This window comes from Notolepis coatsorum (genome assembly GCF_963971535.1).
Source record: "Notolepis coatsorum genome assembly, chromosome: 5".
NCBI lineage: Eukaryota > Metazoa > Chordata > Actinopteri > Aulopiformes > Paralepididae > Notolepis > Notolepis coatsorum.
Genome location: NC_140169.1, coordinates 8116534 through 8142078, shown reverse-complemented (window position 1 = coordinate 8142078; position 25545 = coordinate 8116534). Strand labels below are relative to the sequence as shown.

General features: G+C 41.4%; 1 protein-coding gene across 1 annotated transcript in view; it reads left to right on the top strand.

The window, feature by feature from the left end:
* Positions 1 to 25545, top strand: part of LOC311229257 (kalirin-like) — a gene marked incomplete at its 5' end in the record, with an annotated part of 611135 nt that overhangs the window by 488391 nt on the left and 97199 nt on the right. The window contains 6 exon segments of the mRNA XM_084315324.1: positions 353 to 430; positions 1460 to 1645; positions 3325 to 3496; positions 3577 to 3854; positions 11294 to 11580; positions 16959 to 17121. Coding sequence (XP_084171450.1) covers positions 353 to 430; positions 1460 to 1645; positions 3325 to 3496; positions 3577 to 3854; positions 11294 to 11580; positions 16959 to 17121 — 1164 coding nt within the window.

Here is a 25545-nt window from a genome sequence, read left to right as displayed (position 1 = left end):
TGGTATATTCTACACAACTATGTGACAATCTCTCTCCCTTTCTCCTCCCCCTCTATCTTTCTCATGTATCTCTCTCTCTCCCTCCCCTATCTCTGTCTCATCTCTCTTTCTTATCTCTCTCTCTCTCCATCCTCTCACTCTCTCTCTCTCTCTCTCTCTTCTCTCCTCTCTCTCTCTTCCTCTCTCTTCTCTCTCTCTCTCTCTCTCTCTCTCTCCTCTCTCTCTCTCCTCTCTCACTGCTCTCCTCTCCTCATCCATCTCCTCCTCTCTCATCTCTCTGCTTCTCCTCCTCTCTTCCTTCTCTCTCTCCTCTCTCCCTCTCTCTCTCTCTCTCTTCCTTTCTCTCTAACAGAAAGCAGTAAACTTGATGTCCCAGGTCCCTAAATCATGTAATGATATGATGAACCTGGGCAGACTGCAGGGTTTCGAGGTAAGATGCTTCATCACTACAGAGCTAGAACACACAGAACATCAGACACAGACAGACAGGACCTCGCACTACAGAGCTAGAACACACAGAACATCAGACACAGACAGACTGGACCTCGCACTACAGAGCTAGAACACACAGAACATCAGACACAGACAGACTGGACCTCGCACTACAGAGCTAAGAAAGAAAGAGAAAAAGGTTTTAATAAAGTGTTTTGACTGACGGGTTCAGTGCTGACTCAGCATAGCTGCTTCCTGCCTAGATTCTCTAGTGTCGACAGGCAGACAGGCAGCCATGCATATACGACCTATAATAACAATGTAGCATGTGTTCTCCAGGGTAAACCAGCCAGGAGAAGCTGTGACTTGATTTAGTGATGTATATTAATTAGTGATGCACCGATGTGAAAATTGTGGCCGATACCGATAACCGATATTAATATTGCTGTTCTGGCCGATACCGATATTTACCGATGTCGATATCTCTGTATAGAAAACACTTTTTTATGATAATCAAATAAAGAGCTATTTTCCAAAACGCATAATTGTTTTACTTTTGTAACTTATTTTCAGAAATGACTGATATTTTGAAACTATTTAAGGCCAAAACATGTAAAAAGAAAAAAAATTTATATATTTTTTTAATTTTTTTAATTTTTTTTTTTTATATCGGCCCTATCTTGATATCGGACCGATACCAATGTGTAATATATCGGTGGCCGATATATCGTGCATCACTAATATTAATATATATTTACCTGTTCCTCAGGGTAAGCTGACCAGCCAGGAGAAGCTGTTATTTGGTATATTGATGTATTGATGTATATTAATATATATTTACATGTTCCTCAGGGTAAGCTGACCAGCCAGGGGAAGCTGTTATTAGGTATATTGATGTATTGATGTATATTATTAATATATATTTACCTGTTCCTCAGGGTAAGCTGACCAGCCAGGGGAAGCTGTTATTAGGTATATTGATGTATATATTGATGTATATATTAATATATATTTACCTGTTCCTCAGGGTAAGCTGACCAGCCAGGGGAAGCTCCTGCAGCAGGAGACGTTCTTCGTGACGGAGCAGGACTCCGGCGTTCTGTCTCGCTCTAAAGAACGGAGGGTCTTCCTCTTTGAGCAGATCGTTATCTTCAGCGAGCTGCTGAGGAAGGGCTCCACCACGCCGGGCTACCAGTTCAAGAAGAGCATCAAGGTATGATGGGAGAGTGGAGAATCGGACACATCAATAACAAAACATACCTGGACGTGTTGTCAGTGACTGACGGCGGGTATATCCCCAAACAGCCTGGAATCGCGGTCCACCTTTGGACCATGCCCCTAATCCGAGTCATTGGGAGTAGTTGATGTTTTTTTGTTTAATGACAATAGCGCCACCTTGAGGCAAGACGACTCAGAACTTCACAGGCCTCCTTGCTATTGTAAGGCAAACATACATTTGGACAAGTAATGAATCACTGTCACCCACTGCCAGTGGGTCTTGGACTTCCTGACGGGCAGACCTCAGGTGGTGAGAGCAGGCAACTGCACCTCCTCATCCATCACCCTCAACATAGGGGCCCCCCAGGGCTGTGTTCTGAGCACCCTCCTCTACTCCCTGTACACACACGACTGTGTGGCTCAGCGGAACAACAACACAATCATCAAATTTGCTGACGACAGTAGTGGTGGGCCTGATCTCCGCAAACGACGAGAGGGCCTACCTGGAAGAGGTAGAGGTTCTGGCGGGATGGTGTCAGGAGAACAGCCTCTCCCTGAACGTCAGCAAAACAAAAGAGATGATTGTGGACTTTAGGAGGTCGGGGGTCAGGGACAAGTACCTTGGAGTCCACATATCTGAGGACTTGACATGGACCACACACATTGACAGTCTTATCAAGAAGGCACGACAACGCCTCTACTTCCTTAGGCGCCTAAGGAAGTTCAACGTGAGTCAGAAGATCCTTAAGAACTTCTACTCATGCACAATAGAGAGCATCCTGACTGGCAATATCACCTCCTGGTTTGGGAATAGCACCGCACAAGACCGAAGCAGACTACAAAGAGTGGCCCGTTCAGCCAAACGCACAATTGGAGGTGGGCTTCCCACTCTCCAGAACATTTACTACAAGCGTTGTAAGAATAAGGCCAAGAGAATAATAAAAGACTCTAGCCACCCAAACAACTGCCTCTTTGAACTGCTGCGGTCAGGCAAGCGATACCGGAGTCTCATGGCAAGCACAGAGAGACTCAGAAAGAGCTTCTATCCCCAGGCCATCAGGATGCTCAATGACAATTAACACTATGTAACAAACCATCAAACACACTCACAGCACACACACCCACACGTACACACCCACTTTAAATGGACAACTCACTGTAGCACCCACTTTACACACTTAGACACTAACACACTTTATATTTATATTTATTGGCAACTCATTGCACATAGCCAAGCCTTGCACCTTACATTACCACCACAAGGTGGCACCACAAGCTACCTCATCCCATTTACCTCATCCCATTTATATTGTATTGTAACTACTCTGCATTGTATATTGAAAATGTTTGTCTTGTTTACACTTGTACTTGACTTTCTATTTTATGCTTATTATACTTTTTATAATTATCTATTTTTACCTAGCACACTCAGGAGCAAAACAGAAAGAAGCATTTCATACAAAAATATCCTGTATTTCTGTATGACAACTAATAAAGAAACTATCTATCTATATCTATCTATCTATCTATCTATCTATCTATCTATCTATCTATCTATCTATCTATCTATCTATCTATCTATCTATCTATCTATCTATCTATCTATCTATCTATCTATCTCTCTTCCCCCTCTCTCTCTCTCTCTCTCTCTCTCTCTCTCTCTCTCTCTCTCAGATGTCCTTCCTCGGTCTAGGAGATAACATGGATAATGATCCGTGTAAGTTTGTGTTATTGAGTCGTGGTTCATCGGACCGCTTCACGCTGCAGGCTGCTAACCTAGAGGTCAAACAGGTCTGGGTCCAACACATCCAGAAGGTTCTGGATGCACAGAGCGACTTCCTCATTGGTGAGAAATTACACACACGCACACACACACACACGCAATACATGTCTTCTGTGGTTGACCAATATGTGTGTGTGTTCCAGCTCTCCAGTCTCCCATCGTGTACCAGCAGGAGAAGGGAGGGGGGGCCACCTCCTCTCTGACCAGGAAACCTTCATCGTCCTCCTCCTCATGCCCCAGGCCCACCTCCTCCTCCTCAGGCCTCAGGCCCGCCCTGTCAAGACCCAGCTCCACAGCGGGGGTGGGGTTGGGGACCGGGGAGAAAGATGCCTTGGGAAGGTCACCAGGAAGTCAGGTCAAGATGGCTTCCAACGGCAGCCCACCATGCCTGGACAAACACAGTGAGAGCTACGACTTCAGGGTGAGCTGAATAATAATACTACTGACAATAATAATACTACTACTAACACACTAGTCACCCGCTCTGGTAAAATAGTCAACGATCCCTCCCACCCAGCACACCACTTATTCCAGCGCATGCCCTCAGGTCGCTACAGGTCAATTTCAACCAGACACACACGCTTCACAAACAGCTTTTTCCCCACAGCAGTCCGAACGCTAAACTGTCCTGTATGTATATATTATATAATTATGTATTTATTGTGGGGATTGGGAGGTGGGAGGGGGGGGCGTTTGATGTTCCATGTTGATGACCCAGTGCTTAAATAACATACTGTACCGCAAACGTTTACCACCAACCATAGTTGTGTGGCATTAAAGTATCTTGTTGTTGTTGTAACACAGCTGGGATAGATAGAGATAATAATCATACTACTAACACAGCTGGGATAGATAGAGATAATAATCATACTACTAACACAGCTGGGATAGATAGAGATAATAATCATACTACTAACACAGCTGGGATAGATAGAGATAATAATCATACTACTGACACAGCTGGGATAGATAGAGATAATAATCATACTACTAACACAGCTGGGATAGATAGAGATAATAATCATACTACTAACACAGCTGGGATAGATAGAGATAATAATCATACTACTAACACAGCTGGGATAGATGGAGATAATAATCATACTACTAACACAGCTGGGATAGATGGAGATAATAATCATACTACTAACACAGCTGGGGCAGATAGAGATAATAATCATACTACTAACACAGCTGGGGTAGATAGAGATACCAATACTACTACTAACACAGCTGGGATAGATAGAGATACCAATACTACTACTGACACTTGTGAACTTTGGAAATTACTCAATAACCAACTAGGCTGCAGTAAAAAACTTAAAACCAGATTCTCAAACATAAACATAAAGACGGACAACACGCTCATCACAGAAAAGCTGGATGTAGCCAATTACTTAAATAGTTTCTTCACAAACATAGCCACAACACTGGTAAACAAACTACCCTCCCACTCAGGGCATTATGGGGTAGAACACATAGTAGCTTACTACAAAAACCTAGGGGTCCACAAAGACGACTTCAAACTGGAAATGGTAACAACAGATGAGGTACTCAAAAAACTGAGCGCCCTCCAACCTAACAAGGCCACTGGCCATGACAACATCCCCTCCAAATTCCTCAGAGACTCAGCAGCCGCCATCACCCCAGTCATCACACACATAATAAACCTCTCTATAAAACAGGGACACGTCCCCAAGGACTTCAAAATTGCGAGAGTGACCCCTCTGCACAAAAAAGGCAGTAAATTAGACCCAGGCAACTACCGCCCTGTTTCTATCCTTACCTCCATCTCGAAAGTCATGGAAAAAATTGTATACGAACAGGTCGAAAAATACCTTGCGGAAAAAAATCTAATCTACGAATTCCAATCTGGCTTCAGAACATCCCACTCCACTGACACATGCCTTCTCTATTTAAACGACCACATCAAACAAGAGGTGGACGCGGGCAAATACTGCGGCATGGTCATGCTGGACCTACAAAAGGCCTTCGACACTGTCAATCACACCATTCTGATTGACAAGCTAAAAGCAATTGGTTTTGATAGTCTATCAGTGAGCTGGATGCAATCCTACCTGGAGGGGAGAGAGCAGATGGTGGAGGTAAACGGTACCCTATCCCCCCCCCCTCACAGTAAACTGTGGTGTTCCACAAGGAAGCATACTAGGTCCGCTACTGTTCCTAATTTATGCAAATGACATGTCGTCAGCTTGTGACTGCAACTTGTTCCTGTTTGCGGACGACTCAGCCCTGCTGGTCTCTGACAAGAACAAATTACAGGTTGAAAAAACCCTCAGCTCAGAACTAAGCAAAATCTGCATATGGCTCGCTGATAACAAACTATCATTACACATGGGCAAAACAGAGTCCATTCTCTTCGGTTCAAATAACAAACTCAGCAAGACCGACGGCTTCTCAGTTACAGTGGGTGACAATATTGTCACAAGGAAAGAAGATATTACCTACCTGGGTTCCATCCTAGAGGCAAATCTTTCCTGTGACAAAATGGCATCCAATGTAATAAAAAAAGTCAACCAACGAACTCGTTTCTTGTACCGGATCTCCTCACTGGTAAACAAGAATACCCTGAAGACTCTAGCAGGAGCACTCATTCAAGGGTACTACGACTATGCTTGCACCTCATGGTACCAAAGCACCTCAAAGGCGCTAAAAACAAAATTACAAACATCTCAAAACAAACTGGTCAGACTACTGCTTGACCTTACTCCTAGAACCCACCTCACCCCTGCCCACTTTGACAACCTAGGATGGCTTAGAGTAGACGACAGAGTACAGCAACTTGCAATGGGCCTGGTCTACAAGATACACTACACGACCAAGGTACCCATGTACATGACTAAATACTTCCCAAAGGTCAGTGAATACCACGATCACAACACAGAGGGAGCTCCACAAATCATGTTAAACCCAGATTCGGCTCAAACAAGGGACTAAACACGTTTCGCAATTATGCCACATCAATGTGGAACGCCCTACCCAAAGCTGTAAAGGAATGTGAATCACTACCCACTTTCAAAAACACTCTCAAAAAACACCTAAGGGAGACTGCAACTCGAAACTGGCCCCTGTAAATGTCCGAACACAACCCCCTCCAATGTACAGTAAATTACCAAGTATGGTCTTGTCAATAATCCAATGTACAGTGTTGTTTGTACAGTTGTACAGTGTCCCCCACCCACCCCTCCTACCCACCCACCCCTCCTACCCAACCCCCCCCCCCCCCCCCCCACTCCTACCCAACCCCCCCCCCCCCCACTCCTACCCAACCCCCCCCCCCCCCCCCCCACTCCTACCCAACCCCCCCCCCCCCCCAACCACCTCCAATGTACAGTCCCCCCCCCCACCTACCCAATCCAATGTACAGTTTCTACGCCTAATGTATATACTCTTTTCTTTCTGGACTCTTTTTGTATCACAAATACAGTACTGTAATTGCAAATCTGGTATGTCATAAATGTATAGATGTAGCAGTACTGTCTATCTGTATGTCATGTATGTCATATATGTTACGATGAATTGAAAATGGGGGACCCTGATGTAAACAAGTCGAAAGTCTTTCTCTGGTCTGCATCCCCTTAACAATTGTATGTATTGAGCTGTACTGCACTGTACCCATTCTGCAATCTGTTAATAAAGTTTTCATTCATTCATTCATTCATTCACACAGCTGGGATAGATAGAGATAATAATCATACTACTAACACAGCTGGGACAGATAGAGATAATAATCATACTACTAACACAGCTGGGATAGATAGAGATACCAATACTACTACTGACACAGCTGGGATAGATAGAGATAATAATCATACTACTAACACAGCTGGGATAGATAGAGATAATAATACTACTACTAGGGTGACCATATTTTGATTTCCAAAAAAGAGGACATGCTGGCCCCAGCCTCGAGATACTTAATGATACTTTGCACAATCGAAGCGGGGATGGCCACCTTCATTTCACTATATGTATTGTGTATGTATGTGAATAAACCTCTTGAATCTTGAATCTCTACTCAAAGTTTACTCAAAGATGCCTTATTGTTTTAACCTCTTATTAATTAACATGCACCCAGAAAAGCGGCAAATTTCTTTACTTGAACTTGAGGACTGCATACTTTTTTGCAAAGCTTATCTTTATACGTTATGCTTATAGCACATACATAAGCCTGGTCTCTTTTGAAAGATAACCATCTGAAGTTACTAATGCAAAAAAGGAAAATCATGTTTAGTGCTCATGAAATAGAGTAGCATAGGTCTGAACTTGAGTTGAACTTGAAGTTGTGTACTCAAATTTTTCTGTAGTGGTTGCAATCATAGATATCTATAGAACACTAGATAGCTTAAAGCGGAGTCACCAGCGTCACTGAACCGCCGCCATCTTGCTCCAGTTAGCCTTGAGTGAGAGTGAGTGAGCTGCACAGACAAAAATACTCATAACTCGCTGAAATATTGACGGATTTACAAACGGGTTGGTTTGCTATAAACATCAAAGATGTAGTTATGATACTGCATACTTATAAAAACAAAATCTTTTAAAGATGTTTTTTTTTACAAACCGCTTGAATCATAGCCACGTTAATAATGCTTGTAATAAACCAAACCGTTTGTAAATCCGTCAATATTTCAGCGAGTTATGAGTATTTTTGTCTGTGCAGCTCACTCACTCTCACTCAAGGCTAACTGGAGCAAGATGGTGGCAGTTCAGTGACGTCGCTCTCCATTGGCCGGCAGCGCGGGCAAGCTATCTAGTGTTCTATATATATCTATGGTTGCAATATCCAAATTTAACCACATAACATGTGCCCAGAAAAGCGGCCATTCTTTTACTTGAAATTGAGGACTGCATACTTTTTTTGCAAAGCTTATCTTTATACTTTATGCTTATAGCACATGCATAAGCCTGGTCTCTTTCAAAAGATAACATTATTAAGTTTCTTACACAATAAAGACAAATCACTTTTAGTGCTAATGAGTAACATAGGGCTGAACTTGAGTTGAACTTGAACTTGTGTACTCACGTTTATGTGTAGTAGTTGCAATATTCCAAAATAATATATATATTTTTGTATAAGCTGGAAAACACCGCAAATCCATAGCCCTGAAGTCTTATGTAGTACAGGTCCAGATTTTATAAATATCCGTTCAGAAATGAGTCTTCTAGAGACATCCGGGTAAACTGTGTGCCAAGAAAAAAGCTCTCTATCTCTCCATTTCCTCATCCAAGTAAATTCATTCGGAATTTGTATCACTTCTGTCATCTTCGCTTGTCAATTTTCACCTAGATCCCTGATTCGCACAGGAAATATATCACTAGAAAGCTACACTCATTGTTTGCTACAAGTTACAACGCTGACCAATAATTTTCACAATCGGCAGATGATTGACTTCTGGAGCCTCGGGAGTCCGGGGTGATAATCTGATGCGCCCGCGTAAAAAGTTGCACGCCTGACATATCGGCATGTAACTTAAAACAATGAAACCCGGACATTTTCATGAATTTATAAACCCCCCCCCCCCCCCCCCCCCCCCCCCCCCCCCCCCCCCCCGGACGCCCCGGACAGGGCGTGAAAAGAGGACATGTCCGGGCAAAAGTGGACGTTTGGTCACCCTAACTACTACTGACATAGCTTGGATGGATATAGCGAACAATAATACTACAGTACTAACACATATGGGGTAGATAGAGAGAATAATAATACTACTAACACAGCTGGGATAGATAGAGAGAATAATAATACTACTAACACAGCTGGGATAGATAGAGATAATAATAATTGGTTTTGATAGTTTTATCAATTGGTTTTGATAGTTTATCAGTGAGCTGGATGCAATCCTACCTGGAGGGGAGAGAACAGATGGTGGAGGTAAACGGTACTCTATCCCCCCCCCCCCCCCCCTCACAGTGAGCTGTGGTGTTCCACAAGGAAGCATACTAGGACCGCTACTGTTCCTAATTTATGCAAATGACATGTCGTCAGCTTGTGACTGCAACTTGTTCCTGTTTACGGACGACTCAGCCCTGCTGGTCTCTGACAAGAACAAGTTGCAGGTTGAAAAAACCCTCGGCTCGGAACTAGGCAAAATCTGCATATGGTTCGCTGATAACAAACATTACACATGGGCAAAATAGAGTCCATTCTCTTCGGTTCAAATAACAAACTCAGCAAGACCGACGGCTTCTCAGTTACAGTGGGTGACAATATTGTCACAAGGAAAGATGAAATTACCTACAGTACCTGGGTTCCATCCTAGAGGCAAATCTTTCCTGTGACAAAATGGCATCCAATGTAATAAAAAAAGTCAACCAACGAACTAGATTCTTGTACCAGATCTCCTCTCTGGTAAACAAGAATACCCTGAAGACTCTGGCACGAGCACTCATTCAAGGGTACTACGACTATGCTTGCACCTCATGGTACCAAAGCACCTCAAAGGCGCTAAAAACAAGATTACAAACATCACAAAACAAACTGGTCAGACTACTACTTGACCTGAACCCCTAGAACCCACCTCACCCCTGCACACTTTGACAACCTAGGATGGCTTAGAGTAGACGACAGAGTACAGCAACTTGCAATGGGCCTGGTCTACAAGATACACTATACGACTAAGGTACCCATGTACATGTCAAAATACTTCCCAAAGGTCAGTGAATACCACAACCACAACACCAGAGGAAGCTCAACAAATCATGTTAAACCCAGATTCGGCTCAAACAAGGGACTAAACACATTTCGCAATTATGCCACATCAATGTGGAATGCCCTACCCAAAGCTGTAAAGGAATGTGAATCCCTACCCACATTCAAAACCGCTCTTAAAGAGCACCTATGGGAGGCTGCAATTCGAAACTGGCCACCGGAAATGTCCAAACCCCTCACCCCCACCCCCTCCTAATAGACAGTCTCCTCCCCACCGCATGTATATATTCCCTCCCCGCCGTATGTATATTTCTCTCCCACCCACCCACCCCCTCCTAATGTACAGTCCCCTCCCCATCATATGTATATACTCTGTCAGGATCTATGAGTAACAGTACTGTATATTTGAATACCGTATATGTCACAAATGTATCAGTACTAACTACCTATATGTCCCTATGCCATAAATGTCATGTATGTTGAGTATGTCTTAAATGTCAATATGAATTGAAAATGGGGGACCCTGATGTAAACAAGACAAACGTCTTTCTCTGGTCTGCATCCCCTTAACAATTGTGTGTATTGAGCCGTACTGTATTGTACCCATTCTGCAATCTGTTAAATAAAGTTTTCATTAATTCATTCATTCATAATACTACTAACACATGTCATTATGTGCTGAGATAGATAAACAGTCTGCAGATGGTAGATAAACAGTCTGCAGATGGTAGTTATGTGCTGAGGTCGTATCTTGTGATTCTAACATTTAAAAATGTCATCTTTCCTTGTCCTGCTTTCTCGTTCCTCTCCTCCTTGTGTTTGTCCTGACCTCCCTCTCTCCTCCTCTCCTCTCCAGGAGACACTTAGCTGTAATGGCCTCTCAGTCAACAGGACTGTTCCAACAAACCTAGGAACACCTTAACCTGATTTCTCCTTGCATCTCCTCTCCTCTCCTCTCCTCTCCTTGCATCCCCTCTCTTTGCATCTTTGCATCCCCTCTCCTCTCCTCTCCTCTCCTCTCCTCTCCTCTCCTCTCCTCTCTTCTCTTCTCTTCTCTTCTCTTCTCTTCTCTTCTCTTCTCTTCTCTTCTCTTCTCTTCTCTTCTCTTCTCTTCTCTTCTCTTCTCTTCTCTTCTCTTCTCTTCTCTTCTCTTCTTCTCTTCTCTTCTCTTCTCTTCTCTTCTCTTCTCTCAGCACCAGGATAGTGGAGGTGGTTGTAACGGCGTCTCCTCCATGTTGGTTTCTCAGGACTATTCGGCTCTGAAGGAGAACGAGATCTGTGTCATGCAGGGCGAGACGGTCCAGATCCTGGCAACCAATCAGCAGAACATGTTCCTGGTCTACAGGCCGGCCAACAGCCAATCCCCGGCCGCCGAGGGCTGGGTGCCGGGACACGTGCTAAGCCCGCCCACAAAACTGCTAAAAGACTCCGCCTCCACGTCCTCCTTCTCGTCGGCAGTGTCTGACGCTCACAACATCAAGTAAGTCCCTCCCCTCCCCCACACCGCTGACCGGTTTGGAGATTCCCGCTTGCAAACTGAGCGCTCTGATTGGACGGCACAGCCTGAGTTTTGAGGCTCCGTCTAGCTGTATTTTTTTTTATGATTTTTGTCTGCAACAACCCCACACTTAGTTTCCCCCACCACCCCCACCACCACCCCCCCTCCTTCCTCCCGTTGTGGAACTAACTCTTGGACTCGTTTGGAATGGAATGGTTTTTTTATGTTTTAACCCCCGTCTGTGGTCTAAAACGCTGCAGGAATTGCACGGCGAGTCGCGCAGTTGTTTCTAGAAGCCCAGTCCTCCTGCCGCCCGAGCCGCCGTAGGGACAGTTTTACGGAGGAAGTGGGTCTCACCTGACCTCCGCTAGCGGTAGTAGCCCCGCTGGCTCGGCGGTGGCGCCTGTTCCGTTTAGGAACACAGCGCCCCCTGCAGACGTCCTTGCTCTCCCCCTGCGTCCCATGTAGTTGTGTTCTGATGTTGTGGATTAAGACTCTAGTAGAAAACCCTGACTTCTACTAGTGAAAGATTCACAGAGACGTCCACGTGGAGCGAAAACCGGACTCTTTATTTCAGTTCCTAACACTCTTCTTTTTTCATTTGTATTTTCTTTTGCTTGTTTTTAATTTTTAATTTTTTTTTTTTTACTCTTTTTGAGAAGAAAAAAACAGCCTTGTGAAGGACTTTCAGACGATTTTCTCCTCAGCGGAGATTGTTGATGTTATTGTCTGTGGCAATCTGTACAGATCTGTTTGTTCCTCTTTAACCACCTTGTTAATATTTTTTTGTTGTTTTTCTGGGACAACGTTTGTTTATCTTTTTACTTTGATTTGTTGGTTTAATAATATGTCAGCAGTTCACTGTACAAACGTGTTTCTCATTTTCGACTGAGCTTTTCTCCAGAACATTCCTGTACAAAAAATACCTTTTGCACTATTTAAGAAGAAGAGAAAACACCTTATGAATGAAGTCAGGTTTGTGCAATATATTTGATTTAGTGTCAATGTTATGCATTGTGCTGATTGGTTGGTAGTTAAAACTAATTATGAGCCTTTTAAATGGGTTTTAAATATGTAAAATACTTCTTTTTTTGTTTGTTAGTAAAGCGACGTTAAGTTGGAGTTGTTTTGTTAGGATGGAGATGATTGACGGTTTGTAGATGTTAATATTTGTAAATAAACAGCAGCGAAAGTCAAAACATATCCGTCTGGTCACTTCTCTACGCAGTGTCGTACAATATTTAGATTCTGGTCACGTATATAAGTAGAATGATGTACTGTGTATATTGAGTCCCAAAAGTGAAGTCCACGTTTAGAATAGGAGGGCTTTGGTGTGCAACAGCAGAGGACAGTACATATAAGAAAACGTATATAAGTTCAAACTTATATATAAGAAAAAATAGACCCAAAGCAAACACTCATACTGTCTACACGTTTGTTGTAGGGGGTGATTGACGTTTTGACAAGCGTCTTCTTCAGAGTCGAGGTTCAAGGAGCCTCAGAATCTGAGGAAGACTCTTGTCGAAACGTCAGTCACTCTCTGCAACAAACGTGTAGACATCTTGCTTTGGGTAGTCTTGTGTTGAAGCGCCTGGGTAACAGTTAGCTTATATTAGAGTGAGTAACAGTTTGAGCAGCCCATGTTCTGTCCACACACAGAATGGAAAAAAGCCATTCTGTGAAAAAAGCCCTAGTTCACAATGACTACCTTTTAGAAAACGCAAAACAGCATCCAAAGGTTAAAATACACAGAAAAGACGAGGAAAAAGAAGAAAAAGCTTTTATTTCTGTTGTTTCTGTTGATTGATTTGATTTTCTATTTGTGTTTTTTATGTTTCGTTGTAGTGTGTAGTCATTTGTTTGTATTTCCTACTAACCTGTCCGGTCCACCTCTCCACTCGACATGGTTGAAACAAGCCAGCCAGTCCCCGGAGTAAAGACTGGCTTAAAAAACCTAGAGGCACACCTAGAGCAGGGGTTCCCAAACTTTTCAGGCCGGGACCCAGAAAATAAGGCGTCAGAGAGCCTTATGCACATCGTCAGGCTTTTTTTTTTTTGTCAGGCGACCGATTTTTTAAGCCAAATATCACTTCAATCCTATTAAGTTAGTTCAAGTTAGTTATTCATTTATATGTGCTATTTATGAGAGGGCTAACTTGTTGCAAAATAATAATGATAATAATAATAGCCTCATTAAAATACTATTGTTGCTTCGGTTGTTTTCAGCGTTTTATGTGCATAATCTGTTATTTAGTTTGAAATGTTCATTGAAATAAGTAGATTTTTCATTTTTGTTTATTTATTAAGTAATATAAAACCATATAGTCACATTTTTTAATACAATAGAATAGAATTTTAGAATACAACTAGAAACACTGTCCTGGCCTGCTTCTAAGTTCAGTGGCCTGACAAAAAAAAAAAAAAATGATTTTTTTTTTTTTTTTTTTTTTTAATCATCTCGCGGCCCACCCGTGGCTGCTCGCGGCCCACCTTTGGGTCGCGACCCCGACTTTGGGAACCACTGACCTAGAGGACCAGCTAGAGGCACACTTAGAGGGACAGCTAGAGGAACACCTAGAGGAACATCTAGAGGCACAACTAGAGGAACACCTAGAGGAACACTTAGAGGAACATCTAGAGGCACAACTAGAGGAACACCTAGAGGAACACTTAGAGGAACACTTAGAGGGACAGCTAGAGGAACACCTAGAGGAACATCTAGAGGCACAACTAGAGGAACATCTAGAGGCACAACTAGAGGAACACCTAGAGGAACACTTAGAGGAACACTTAGAGGGACAGCTAGAGGAACACCTAGAGGAACATCTAGAGGCACATCTAGAGGAACATCTAGAGGCACAACTAGAGGAACACCTAGAGGAACACCTAGAGGAACACCTAGAGGAACACCTAGAGGAACACTTAGAGGAACACTTAGAGGAACACTTAGAGGAACATCTAGAGGAACGCCTAGAGGAACACTTAGAGGAACGCCTAGAGGAACACTTAGAGGAACGCCTAGAGGAACACTTAGAGGAACGCCTAGAGGAACACTTAGAGGAACGCCTAGAGGAACACTTAGAGGAACGCCTAGAGGAACACTTAGAGGAACACTTAGAGGAACGCCTAGAGGAACACTTAGAGGAACAGCTAGAGGCACAACTAGAGGAACGCCTAGAGCAGGGGTCAGCAACCTTTACTATCAAAAGAGCCACTTTCCCCCCCTCCCACAAAATAAAATGCTTAGGGAGCCACACAACCTATATATTTACCCTTAAAATGAAGATAACACAGTGTATAACGTTTTATATATCCCCAAGCATACCCCACATTTACTGTAGCATAAAATGCCTGACAATTGCATACCCAAAGTAATTTGCGATTTATTATACTTTATACTTATAGCACACAGTTTGTTTGCATTAATGGAATTATAATAATAATAATAATAATAATAATAATAATAATAATAATAATAATAATAATAACTTTATTTGTATAAGGTATAAAGCAACAAAAAGAAAAATGTTGACTTTTTATTGCTGTTTTTACCTGTTATAACAAAGGAAAACCTCAAACTCTTATGAAGAGGAGAAAAGAAACTGGCTGTGTAGACCTACTTTGAAATAAAACACAGAAGAGGAGACAAAACACTGGTGTCTGTAGACCGACTTTGAAATAAAACCCTGAACTATTCAGGTATATTTGAGTCCTTCCCTTATTTGTGGAATATTTATAAAATAAAAAGTAATCCACTTTGAAAAAAGACTACCATGTGTAGACCTACTTTGAAATAAAACACAGAAAAGGAGAAAAAACACTGGCATCTGTAGACCTATTTGTGGAAAATCTATAAAATAAAAAGTACATTTTTCGTTGTTCGCAAATTTCGCACCACATATCAGGCATACAGATAAGCCTGCATCGTTAGTCGTGAAAGCAAATTAATCTGTCCACGCTGAATTAAAGCCTCTATTTTCCTCAGAATTTCCTTTTTTTGGATTTATCCATGGTTAGCTTACTGGGGGGTCGGAAACTCAAGATTAGCCGCTTGCAGACGGCAGGGAGAGGCGCGCGGTGTGACGTACTGTATATTTTAGTTGATGAAATATTTTTGTTGACTAAATATTTTAGTTGATGAAATATTTTTTCATTTCAGTGTCACAGAATGACATCGATCTCCAAAATAAGAGAATTTATTTTTCTTAAGTAAAAAAAAAAGGAAAAAGAAGTAAAACATATTTTTTTGGGGGGGGCCAGGGAGCCGCAGCTGATTGGCTAAAGAGCCGCAGGTTGCCGACCCTTGGCCTAGAGGAACAGCTAGAGGAACAGCTAGAGGAACATCTAGAGGAACAGCTAGAGGAACATCTAGAGGAACAGCTAGAGGAACAGCTAGAGGAACAGCTAGAGGAACAGCTAGAGGAACATCTAGAGGAACAGCTAGAGGAACAGCTAGAGGAACATCTAGAGGAACAGCTAGAGGAACATCTAGAGGAACAGCTAGAGGAACAGCTAGAGGAACATCTAGAGGAACATCTAGAGGAACGCCTAGAGGTTTGCTTGATTCAGGAATCAACTCGCTCCTAAATTGCTAAATGAAAGTGTTTCCCTTATTACCCTAGATTGTGTTTAAAGTACAGGAGATACACTCAAGTTGTATTAAATATAAAATATTTTATTTCATGACATGGTTTACATATAAAATACACACCGTGCATAATATACAACAGAGATGTGGACGTGAGTTGTTTTAGATGTAATACCGCTTGGTATTGCACTTGTTTTTGTTTTGGTATGACGTGTGGGTTTAGTAACTTATTATACTGTGCATTCCTCCAGACCTCTCGTGGCACAGCCTGGTGTGTGGCCAGCAGTAGCAACCCCTCTCCTATCCCCACTCAACTCCAACCCACACATCAGACCAAAACTAAAAATATAAACAAAGTACATGTGAAGTCATGCTTTAATGCTATTTGGTGTTGCATTATAATGACATCATCGCTACAGGTGTTTCATTAGGAATAGCTGTGTTTTTTTTTACCGTCATATGCATTTATAATGTTAAATTATTACATCATATTAGTGTTGCTATGTTATTATAACACATATTATATTATTATATAGGAATGAGTCACAGGGAGGTATGTTAATCTGTTGATACTCTCTCTTTATCTCTCTATCTCTCCCTATATATAATCTATATAAATATATTTATCTCTCTCTCACTTGCTCTCTCTCTATCTCTCTCTATCTCTCTCTCTCACACACAGTTAAGCCTGACCTTTGACCTTTTTAATCTGTCTCTCACCTTGCCTTCCCTCACTATAACCCTAACCATGGATTTGATTGGTTGATGACAGGAAGTCTCTATCGTGGAATACGCTTCGTGCCAGGAAGCGTGCTGAAGCAGTCAAGGAGGGTTTGGGGGTCAAAGGTCAGGAGAACGGCCTCCTCCTCCGTAAGACTAAAGAAATCACACCCCCTCCCCCGCTCTCCTCCGCAGCCAAGGGGTCACAGGGCAAAGTGAGTAAGCAGGCCACCAACGCACGCTGATGATGTCACTTGCGTGCGCCAACCATAGATGTATATAAAGACTAGATGACTCACCCGTGCTGCTGGCCAACGGAGACCGACGTTGCCCCATGGCGGCCATCTTGCTACAGGGTAGCACGCCCACTCATAACATGAATGTCTATAGTGCATGTACTATTGAAATAACCATAGCTTGCTAAATGTTCAACCGTTTGTTTTGTTAAAAATGTCAGATGTAGTTATCATACTGCACAAACTGCATACTTATAATGGACTTTCATATGAAAATGTAAAAATACTGTATATAAAAAAAAATCTTCCAAGCTAGAATCATAGCCACGTTAATAACGTTTGTAATAAACCAAACCGTTTGTAAATCCGCCAAGATTTCAGCGAGTTACGAGTATTTTTGTTTGTGCAGATCACTCACCTTAACACTTTGGCGACCACAGTCTTGCGGCGATTTATGCCTCAGAGGACAGAGGTTTGTTTACAAACCGATGTACTTTCTAAGAGCTATATATATAATTTATAGTATTGCTATCTGTCCATTCCCATTGTCACTTGAGTGCATAAACCGTGCCTTCATAATGGCTTAAAGAAAATAAAAATCCATCGGTTGGTTGTCATTTTATAGCGTCGTGAATATAAGGTTTATCGCGCTTTTCATCTTGTCTTTTTTCCAGGAAGCTAGATAATAGGCTAAACGTTGGCGCCGTTATATCAAACGCCATTTCTGCTGTATATATACGAATGAAATAAAACAAACTGCGTAGCATCCGGACTATTACAGAGCATCTATGGATGAAATGGGGGCGGCGGGGAATGCCGATTAGTATTATTGATTAGCAATACAGTGTGCGTTCAGGTAGCCAATGTCAGTGATCGATCACGTTAGGTTTTAAAACAATGTCCAATCCAGCTGTAATTTGGGGGAATAGTATCCTACCGTCAGGCCATGTGATCGCCGGCAGCATTTCGTCATTAGTCATCTGAATCTGGTAGATCGATATGTCCATTGGCTAATCATAAATCCCATTATTCCAGGCTGAAATATGCGATCGGTAACGTGATCAAAGATGGAGGGTGTTTGGCTGGAACCCAGGCTCATATGAAACGCCCACATACAGTGAAAAGATTTTTTTTTCAAATGCCCTCAATGATACTGCAGTGGAGCGATGGCGCCCCTAAGCGGATCTGGCCGGTATTGCATGTTTCGAAAATCAAATATGTGGGTAGGTCATGCATCTCGATCGCGGATGTTAATAGCGTTATAAATATGGAATAAAACAATAACAACTCGCCACGAGTTAACTCGTGGCTCTGGTCCACAACGCATGGAATCGAATCACGAGTTAACTCGTGGACGGTCCCTATAGTGTTAAAGCAGTAGTTAACTGTAGCAAAATGGCCGCCGGTGAACTACGCGGGAGACTCCGCCTTGCGCCATCTAGTCTTTATATATATCTATAGCGCCAACCCCCCTACCTGCCGCCCACTCCCTCACCCGTTTGGTTTTAATGTGTAGGAGTGTGTGTGTGTGTGTGTGTGTGTGTATATATATATGTGTGTGTGTGTGTGTGTGTGTGTGTATATATATATATGTGTGTGTGTGTGTGTGTGTGTGTGTGTGTGTGTGTGTGTGTGTGTGTGTGTGTGTGTGTGTGTGTGTGTGTGTGTGTGTGTGTGTACATGTGTGTGTGTGTGTGTGTGTGTGTGTGTGTGTGTGTGTGTGTGTGTGTGTGTGTGTGTGTGTGTGTGTACGTGTGTGTGTGTACATGTGTGTGTGTACTAAAACACTGAGCCTCTCCCAGGTTTGGCTTTGAATGGAAAATAAACTGATTTGAGTTTGTGTGTTTTTATTGATTGTTTTCTCCCACCTGATGTTTGTGTGTTTTTATTGATTGTTTTCTCCCGCCCGATGCATGTCCAGTAGAATCACATGTTCGATTAGTTTCAATTGGTTTCATTTATTTTGTTCTCTTTATTTGTTTACTTACCAGTTGTTTTGCTTTTGAACTAACAACGAGGCTGATGAACTGATGACACAGAAATACAAGATAAAAACATAAATAAATAAATAAAAGGCGCAATGTACAAGAAACCGTTTCAGAATCAGGTGTGTGCAGCAGAGCAAATAACATGTCAGTATACTGTAATATAACTAGTATACATAATCTACACAATAATATAACGATTGTACATAATCTATGCAGTAATATAAATATTGTACATACGCTGCACAGTAATATAAATAATGTACATAATCTATACAGTAATGGAACTAGTATACATCATCTACACAATAATATAACTATTGTACATGATCTACGCAGTAATATAACTATTGTACATCATCTACACAGTAATATAACTATTGTACATAATCTACACAGTAATATAAATAATGTACATAATCTATACAGTAATGGAACTAGTATACATCATCTACACAATAATATAACTATTGTACATGATCTACGCAGTAATATAACTATTGTACATCATCTACACAGTAATATAACTATTGTACATAATCTACACAGTAATATAAATAATGTACATAATCTATACAGTAATGGAACTAGTATACATCATCTACACAATAATATAACTATTGTACATAATCTACGCAGTAATATAACTATTGTACATCATCTACACAGTAATATAACTATTGTACATAATCTATACAGTAATATAAATACTGTCACCAGAGGCTAATTTCCAACTTTGGGGTCACATTATTGGGTCCATTGAAGTACTCCTTATGGAACTTAATGTATGTAATTATATCCTCTATTATATCCAATATTATATCTGTTATTATATCTAAAATGTCCAGCCATTCATTTCAACGTGAGTTGCTCACCCAGCCCTGAGAGGCGAGTTCAGTAAACAATCGTGGTCCTCTGGCTCATAGAACATGCTCAGTACGTGTCTCTCAGCTGATACTGTAGATAGATGCTGTCTGCTCTACTAGTCAACTTCACCAGCTGATAGATAGATGCTGTCTGCTCTACTAGTCAACTTCACCAGCTGATAGATAGATGCTGTCTGCTCTACTAGTCAACTTCACCAGCTGATAGATAGATGCTGTCTGCTCTACTAGTCAACTTCACCAGCTGATAGATAGATGCTGTCTGCTCTACTAGTCAACTTCACCAGCTGATAGATAGATGCTGTCTGCTCTACTAGTCAACTTCACCAGCTGATAGATAGATGCTGTCTGCTCAGTACTAGTCAACTTCACCAGCTGATAGATAGATGCTGTCTGCTCTACTAGTCAACTTCACCAGCTGATAGATAGATGCTGTCTGCTCTATTAGTCAACTTCACCAGCTGATAGATAGATGCTGTCTGTTCTACTAGTCAACTTCACCAGCTGATAGATAGATGCTGTCTGCTCTACTAGTCAACTTCACCAGCTGATAGATAGATGCTGTCTGCTCAGTACTAGTCAACTTCACCAGCTGATAGATAGATAGATGCTGTCTGCTCTACTAGTCAACTTCACCAGCTGATAGATAGATGCTGTCTGCTCTACTAGTCAACTTCACCAGCTGATAGATAGATGCTGTCTGCTCTACTAGTCAACTTCACCAGCTGATAGATAGATGCTGTCTGCTCTACTAGTCAACTTCACCAGCTGATAGATAGATGCTGTCTGCTCTACTAGTCAACTTCACCAGCTGATAGATAGATGCTGTCTGCTCAGTACTAGTCAACTTCACCAGCTGATAGATAGATGCTGTCTGCTCTACTAGTCAACTTCACCAGCTGATAGATAGATGCTGTCTGCTCTACTAGTCAACTTCACCAGCTGATAGATAGATAGATTCTGTCTGCTCTACTAGTCAACTTCACCAGCTGATAGATAGATGCTGTCTGCTCTACTAGTCAACTTCACCAGCTGATAGATAGATGCTGTCTGCTCAGTACTAGTCAACTTCACCAGCTGATAGATAGATAGATGCTGTCTGCTCTACTAGTCAACTTCACCAGCTGATAGATAGATGCTGTCTGCTCTACTAGTCAACTTCACCAACTAATTGATAGATGCTGTCTGCTCTACTAGTCAACTCCACGTTACCTCCTGGGTGACTTCTCAAAATAAATGGTTGTCCATTATTAACAAATTTATTAAATCAAATCAAATCAAATACAATTTATTTGTAAGGCCCGACAACACACGTTAATGTCCCCATGGGCTGGACACATCTTCTTTAAACAGGTCAAGAAGAAACATCCCAATAAGTCAAGAACAAAACAAGAACACCATAAAGTCAATTCTTTTTTAAATAAATGCAAAATAAATAAATGCAACACTCCCAGACATACCCCACGCGAAGGTAAGGAAAAACTCACTAAAACCTAGCAATAGTAAAAAATGCACCACAGGCAATGTGGAGGAGAGAAACCTTAGAAGGGCCATTCATGGGGGGGGGATCTCCCTTCTTAGATGTCGGTGATAGTAGTGTTGCAATAAAACAGGTGAACAGTTGGTAGGCATGCACTCATGTGTGTAGTGAAACACAGATAAGTGCATGCGATACCAACTGAACATTTTGAAAGATTAAAGATAGAGCTAATAGCGATATCGATTATAGCGATTAGAGGACATATTCTATATATATATATATTAGAGGACAATGTTGAAGGTATCTTTATTTATTTAAGAGCTGTGTGTTATCGATGGACCAAAATGCCTTTCAGGGCGAGAGTGGATTAGGCTGCATGTTGGGGTTTGGCCAGCAGGGAGCCTTAGCGTGCTGGCCGAACACACTGCTGGTTACATGGGGGCTGGTTACTTTACGTTATCATCAAACAACAAAGATCCACTGTACGTTACCACATAATTATCCACAATCCATCTGTGTTTCCACAAGCCACTCTCTTAGTAAAGTTACTGAGTGCATTTAACTTGTTTATGGTAACATTTTAGATGTAACTTGTCACCATGTTGGTCTCAGGGCTGGTTTCTCATTACAGAAGCATGTGACTGAGGACATGTTTGATCATAACGTCCGTTATTTCATTAAAATCGCATATCAATATTTGATGCGAAAAGAACATTTTTGAAAAAATTTCAATTCAAATTAATTTGGGTATACGAGTGAATCAATGAATATACATTATACATACATTTAAGCAGCAAAATCCTGTATTAGCTACTACACAGACCAACTGATCAATGCGATTTTTAACAAAGTGCAGCAATTTTAGGAATAATATATATATAGCGCAAAAGACCTTTCGTAAACTCAAGCACTTTCGAGGTAAAAGTAAAACGCAGTACTTTCAAGTACATTCCAGAACAGTTGACCATTGAAAAAAAAACTCTTGATTGATCTCAATTTCTCTTCTTTTCTTTTTTTTTATGAACAAACCAGACTAAGAAAAAAATTATTTGCGATTTATTATACTTTATATTATACGTATAGCACATGCATGAGTCTGGTCTCCTTTGAAAGGTAACATTCTTACACAATAAAGAAAAATCTTCATGCGATTTTTTTAACTTTGAATTCTTTCTGTAGTTAATTAATCGTAATTAATGCGATAAAGTCCCAGCCCTCACAACTGAATAACCAAACTGTTATTTACAGTGACCTGCGTTGTTGTTTACATGCATCTTATAGGTTTACATTTGGTTCACAGTCACAGTGGGTGTGTTGTTAAGTAACTGAGTGGCTCAGCTTCGCTCAGAGTGAAAAACGCACTTAATGGGTCGCTCTGCCCAGGGCGTTGCTGGGCGTTGGTGACTAGGCTCAGTATGGGGAAGAAATGGATCCTCTCACAGCTGTCAAATGCGTGTGATTTTTTCCCTGTAGCCTATGTGTGCGAAGACGCTCTCTGATTGGCTAGCCGCGTACAGCGAAGACCCTCTCTGATTGGTTTAGCGCCGAAGGGTCTCTTCCGCCTTGTACATATATATATTCTCTGCTTCAAAGTGGTTATGCTTTGGCCCTCTTTCGAAGTGGGTTATGCTTAGTTAGGGTTAGGGTTAAGGTTAAGGTTAAGGTTAGGGTTAGGGTTAGGGTTAAGGTTAGGGTTAAGGTTAGGGTTAGGCGGAAGAGAGCCTTCGGCGCTAAACCAATCAGAGAGGGTCTTCGCTGTACGAGGCTAGCCAATCAGAGAGCGTCTTCGCACACATAGGCTACGGAAAAAAATCACGCGTCAAATGTGGATGGGTCATTAAATAAATTGCCAATGTGTATCGCTGCAGTGCTGTTTTCACCAAGACCAGCAGAGGGCAGCATCACATCATCCTCGTCTTCCACACAATGTATATTAATGATGCTCTTCTACACTGACTATATCATCGACTACAACACAATGTATATTGGTGATATGTTCTACTGACTATATCATCTACAACAAAATGTATATTAGTGATATGCTCTACACACTGTACATATCATCTACAACACAATGTACTGTATATTAGTGATATGCTATACACACTGAACATATCATGAATGAATGAAGTTTATTTTTTGGTCTTGTTTACAGACAAATCAAAAACACACCCATGTGGACTTACAAAAAAAATTATAAAAAAAATCACAAATGTACATATTCAAGGCAAGCTCACACACAAAATCCAAAATCAACGGCCGGAAAAAAGGAATAGGCTGAAGCGCATGCTTATTTTTGCCTATCTTTTACAAATTCTTAAAAACGAAATATATTTTAATATAAGAAAAATATGCTGCAAGATATCATTTTTGGAGAGAAAAAAACAAACGTTTGATGTTTTACTCAAAACTGTACTCATGAATTTATCCTTTAAGGCCTTTTTAAATCTCCCTTGAGAAGTATACAACTTCTATTCCATCATCAGTGGTGCAGTCGTAATATGGGAAATGCCCAAACGCCACATGCACGCGCGCTCCTGTGCACACGCACGCGCATACATGTTCCCTCGGTTGCGCACAGAACAGATGATTATTATGCATAAATGTTTTAAATGTAATTGTAGTTACAATTTCTTTAATTGAATTAACTTAAACTAGAAAAGTAAATACAAACTAAATTAACAATGTAACTCCGAGTTAGTTTACAGAAGGACAGTTTCCTTCAGCGACTCCCCGCCGGAGCTGGGCGGCTGCTCCGAGGACTCATGACGCTGGTGGAGAGGCGGTAGTGGAGGAGAGGAGTCCGTTGTTATGCTATCGGTATCCTATTATTATGCAAAGTCTAGGTGATAAGTGCCGGCCGGCGCGACGAGTCCAGTGACAATCGTGAACGCATTTTTGTGTGTGCGCGTGCACATCCGCGCGCACTTCTGTCTCAGTGACCTATACCTAAACGGCGTTTAACCGCGTTTGTGCACGACTGCATGCCTGACCATCATTTAACTCCCAAAATTGAAACACATCTACTGTAGCTTTTACATTAGTTCTTACCTTTTTACATGTTTTAAGAATACACAACCCTCTTAAATTATACTTTCCTTCTCTTGGTTTAAAGAGACATTGTATGCAAACTGGTAGGCTTTTACTCTTTGCACGAAAAATTATTCCCAAGGTTTTTAAGTTTCTGCATCGTGTCTTTAAGTTGGTTCACCTCCCCGTCCTTCACTCCAGTGTTTGTGCTTTCTGTTAGTTAGATGTTCAGGTTGGGGCTCAATTCACTCTCATCACTCAGTCCACGTTGTTTATGCAGGATGGATATTTTCCTCAACTTTAAGAAGTTTAAAGGTGCTATAGATAACATTCAGCCACTAGATGCTGCACTAGAGCACCAGCATGTCATTTATTATCAGGTGAAATGTGAAGTAGGGAGGGGATGCATGCCTACAGCAGGGGCGTATCTAGACCCAGCACTTCAGTAGGGCACAGAAGGGCACCAAAAACTATGATACAGAAAGAAATTTGGCCGGTTTTGGCCGGTTTGTGGGCGAAAATGGGTGGATTTTGTAATTCTTTTTTTTTTACTTTATTTCGGTTTTAGGGTTAGGTTAGGGTTATGTTATTTAATTATTTTGGGGAGCCAGCCCCCCAAACTCCTGAAATGCATATAAATCTATGAAATAAATAAAACAATCTGACATTTATATTAAAAAGAGCTAGCCACCCAAACCCCTAAAATACATAGAAATCTATGCATTTTGGAACAGTTACTATATATATAGTCAAGAAAGCATTTAGTCATACTTAAAGTTTAAAGTGCTTTACTTGCATTGAACATTGCATTGAACATTGAACATTGAGGAGACATCATTAGAAAGCACAATGTATGTTTCCATAGTTACGCAGATGACACACAATTGTACATCTCCGCCGATGGCCTACAGCATTAATTTTGGACTTGCCAACTTTTTTTAAATGATACATTCATTAATCATTGATATATATACTCATATAACATTTTTGTTTTATCTATAGCACCTTTAAGATTTCTTTCTTG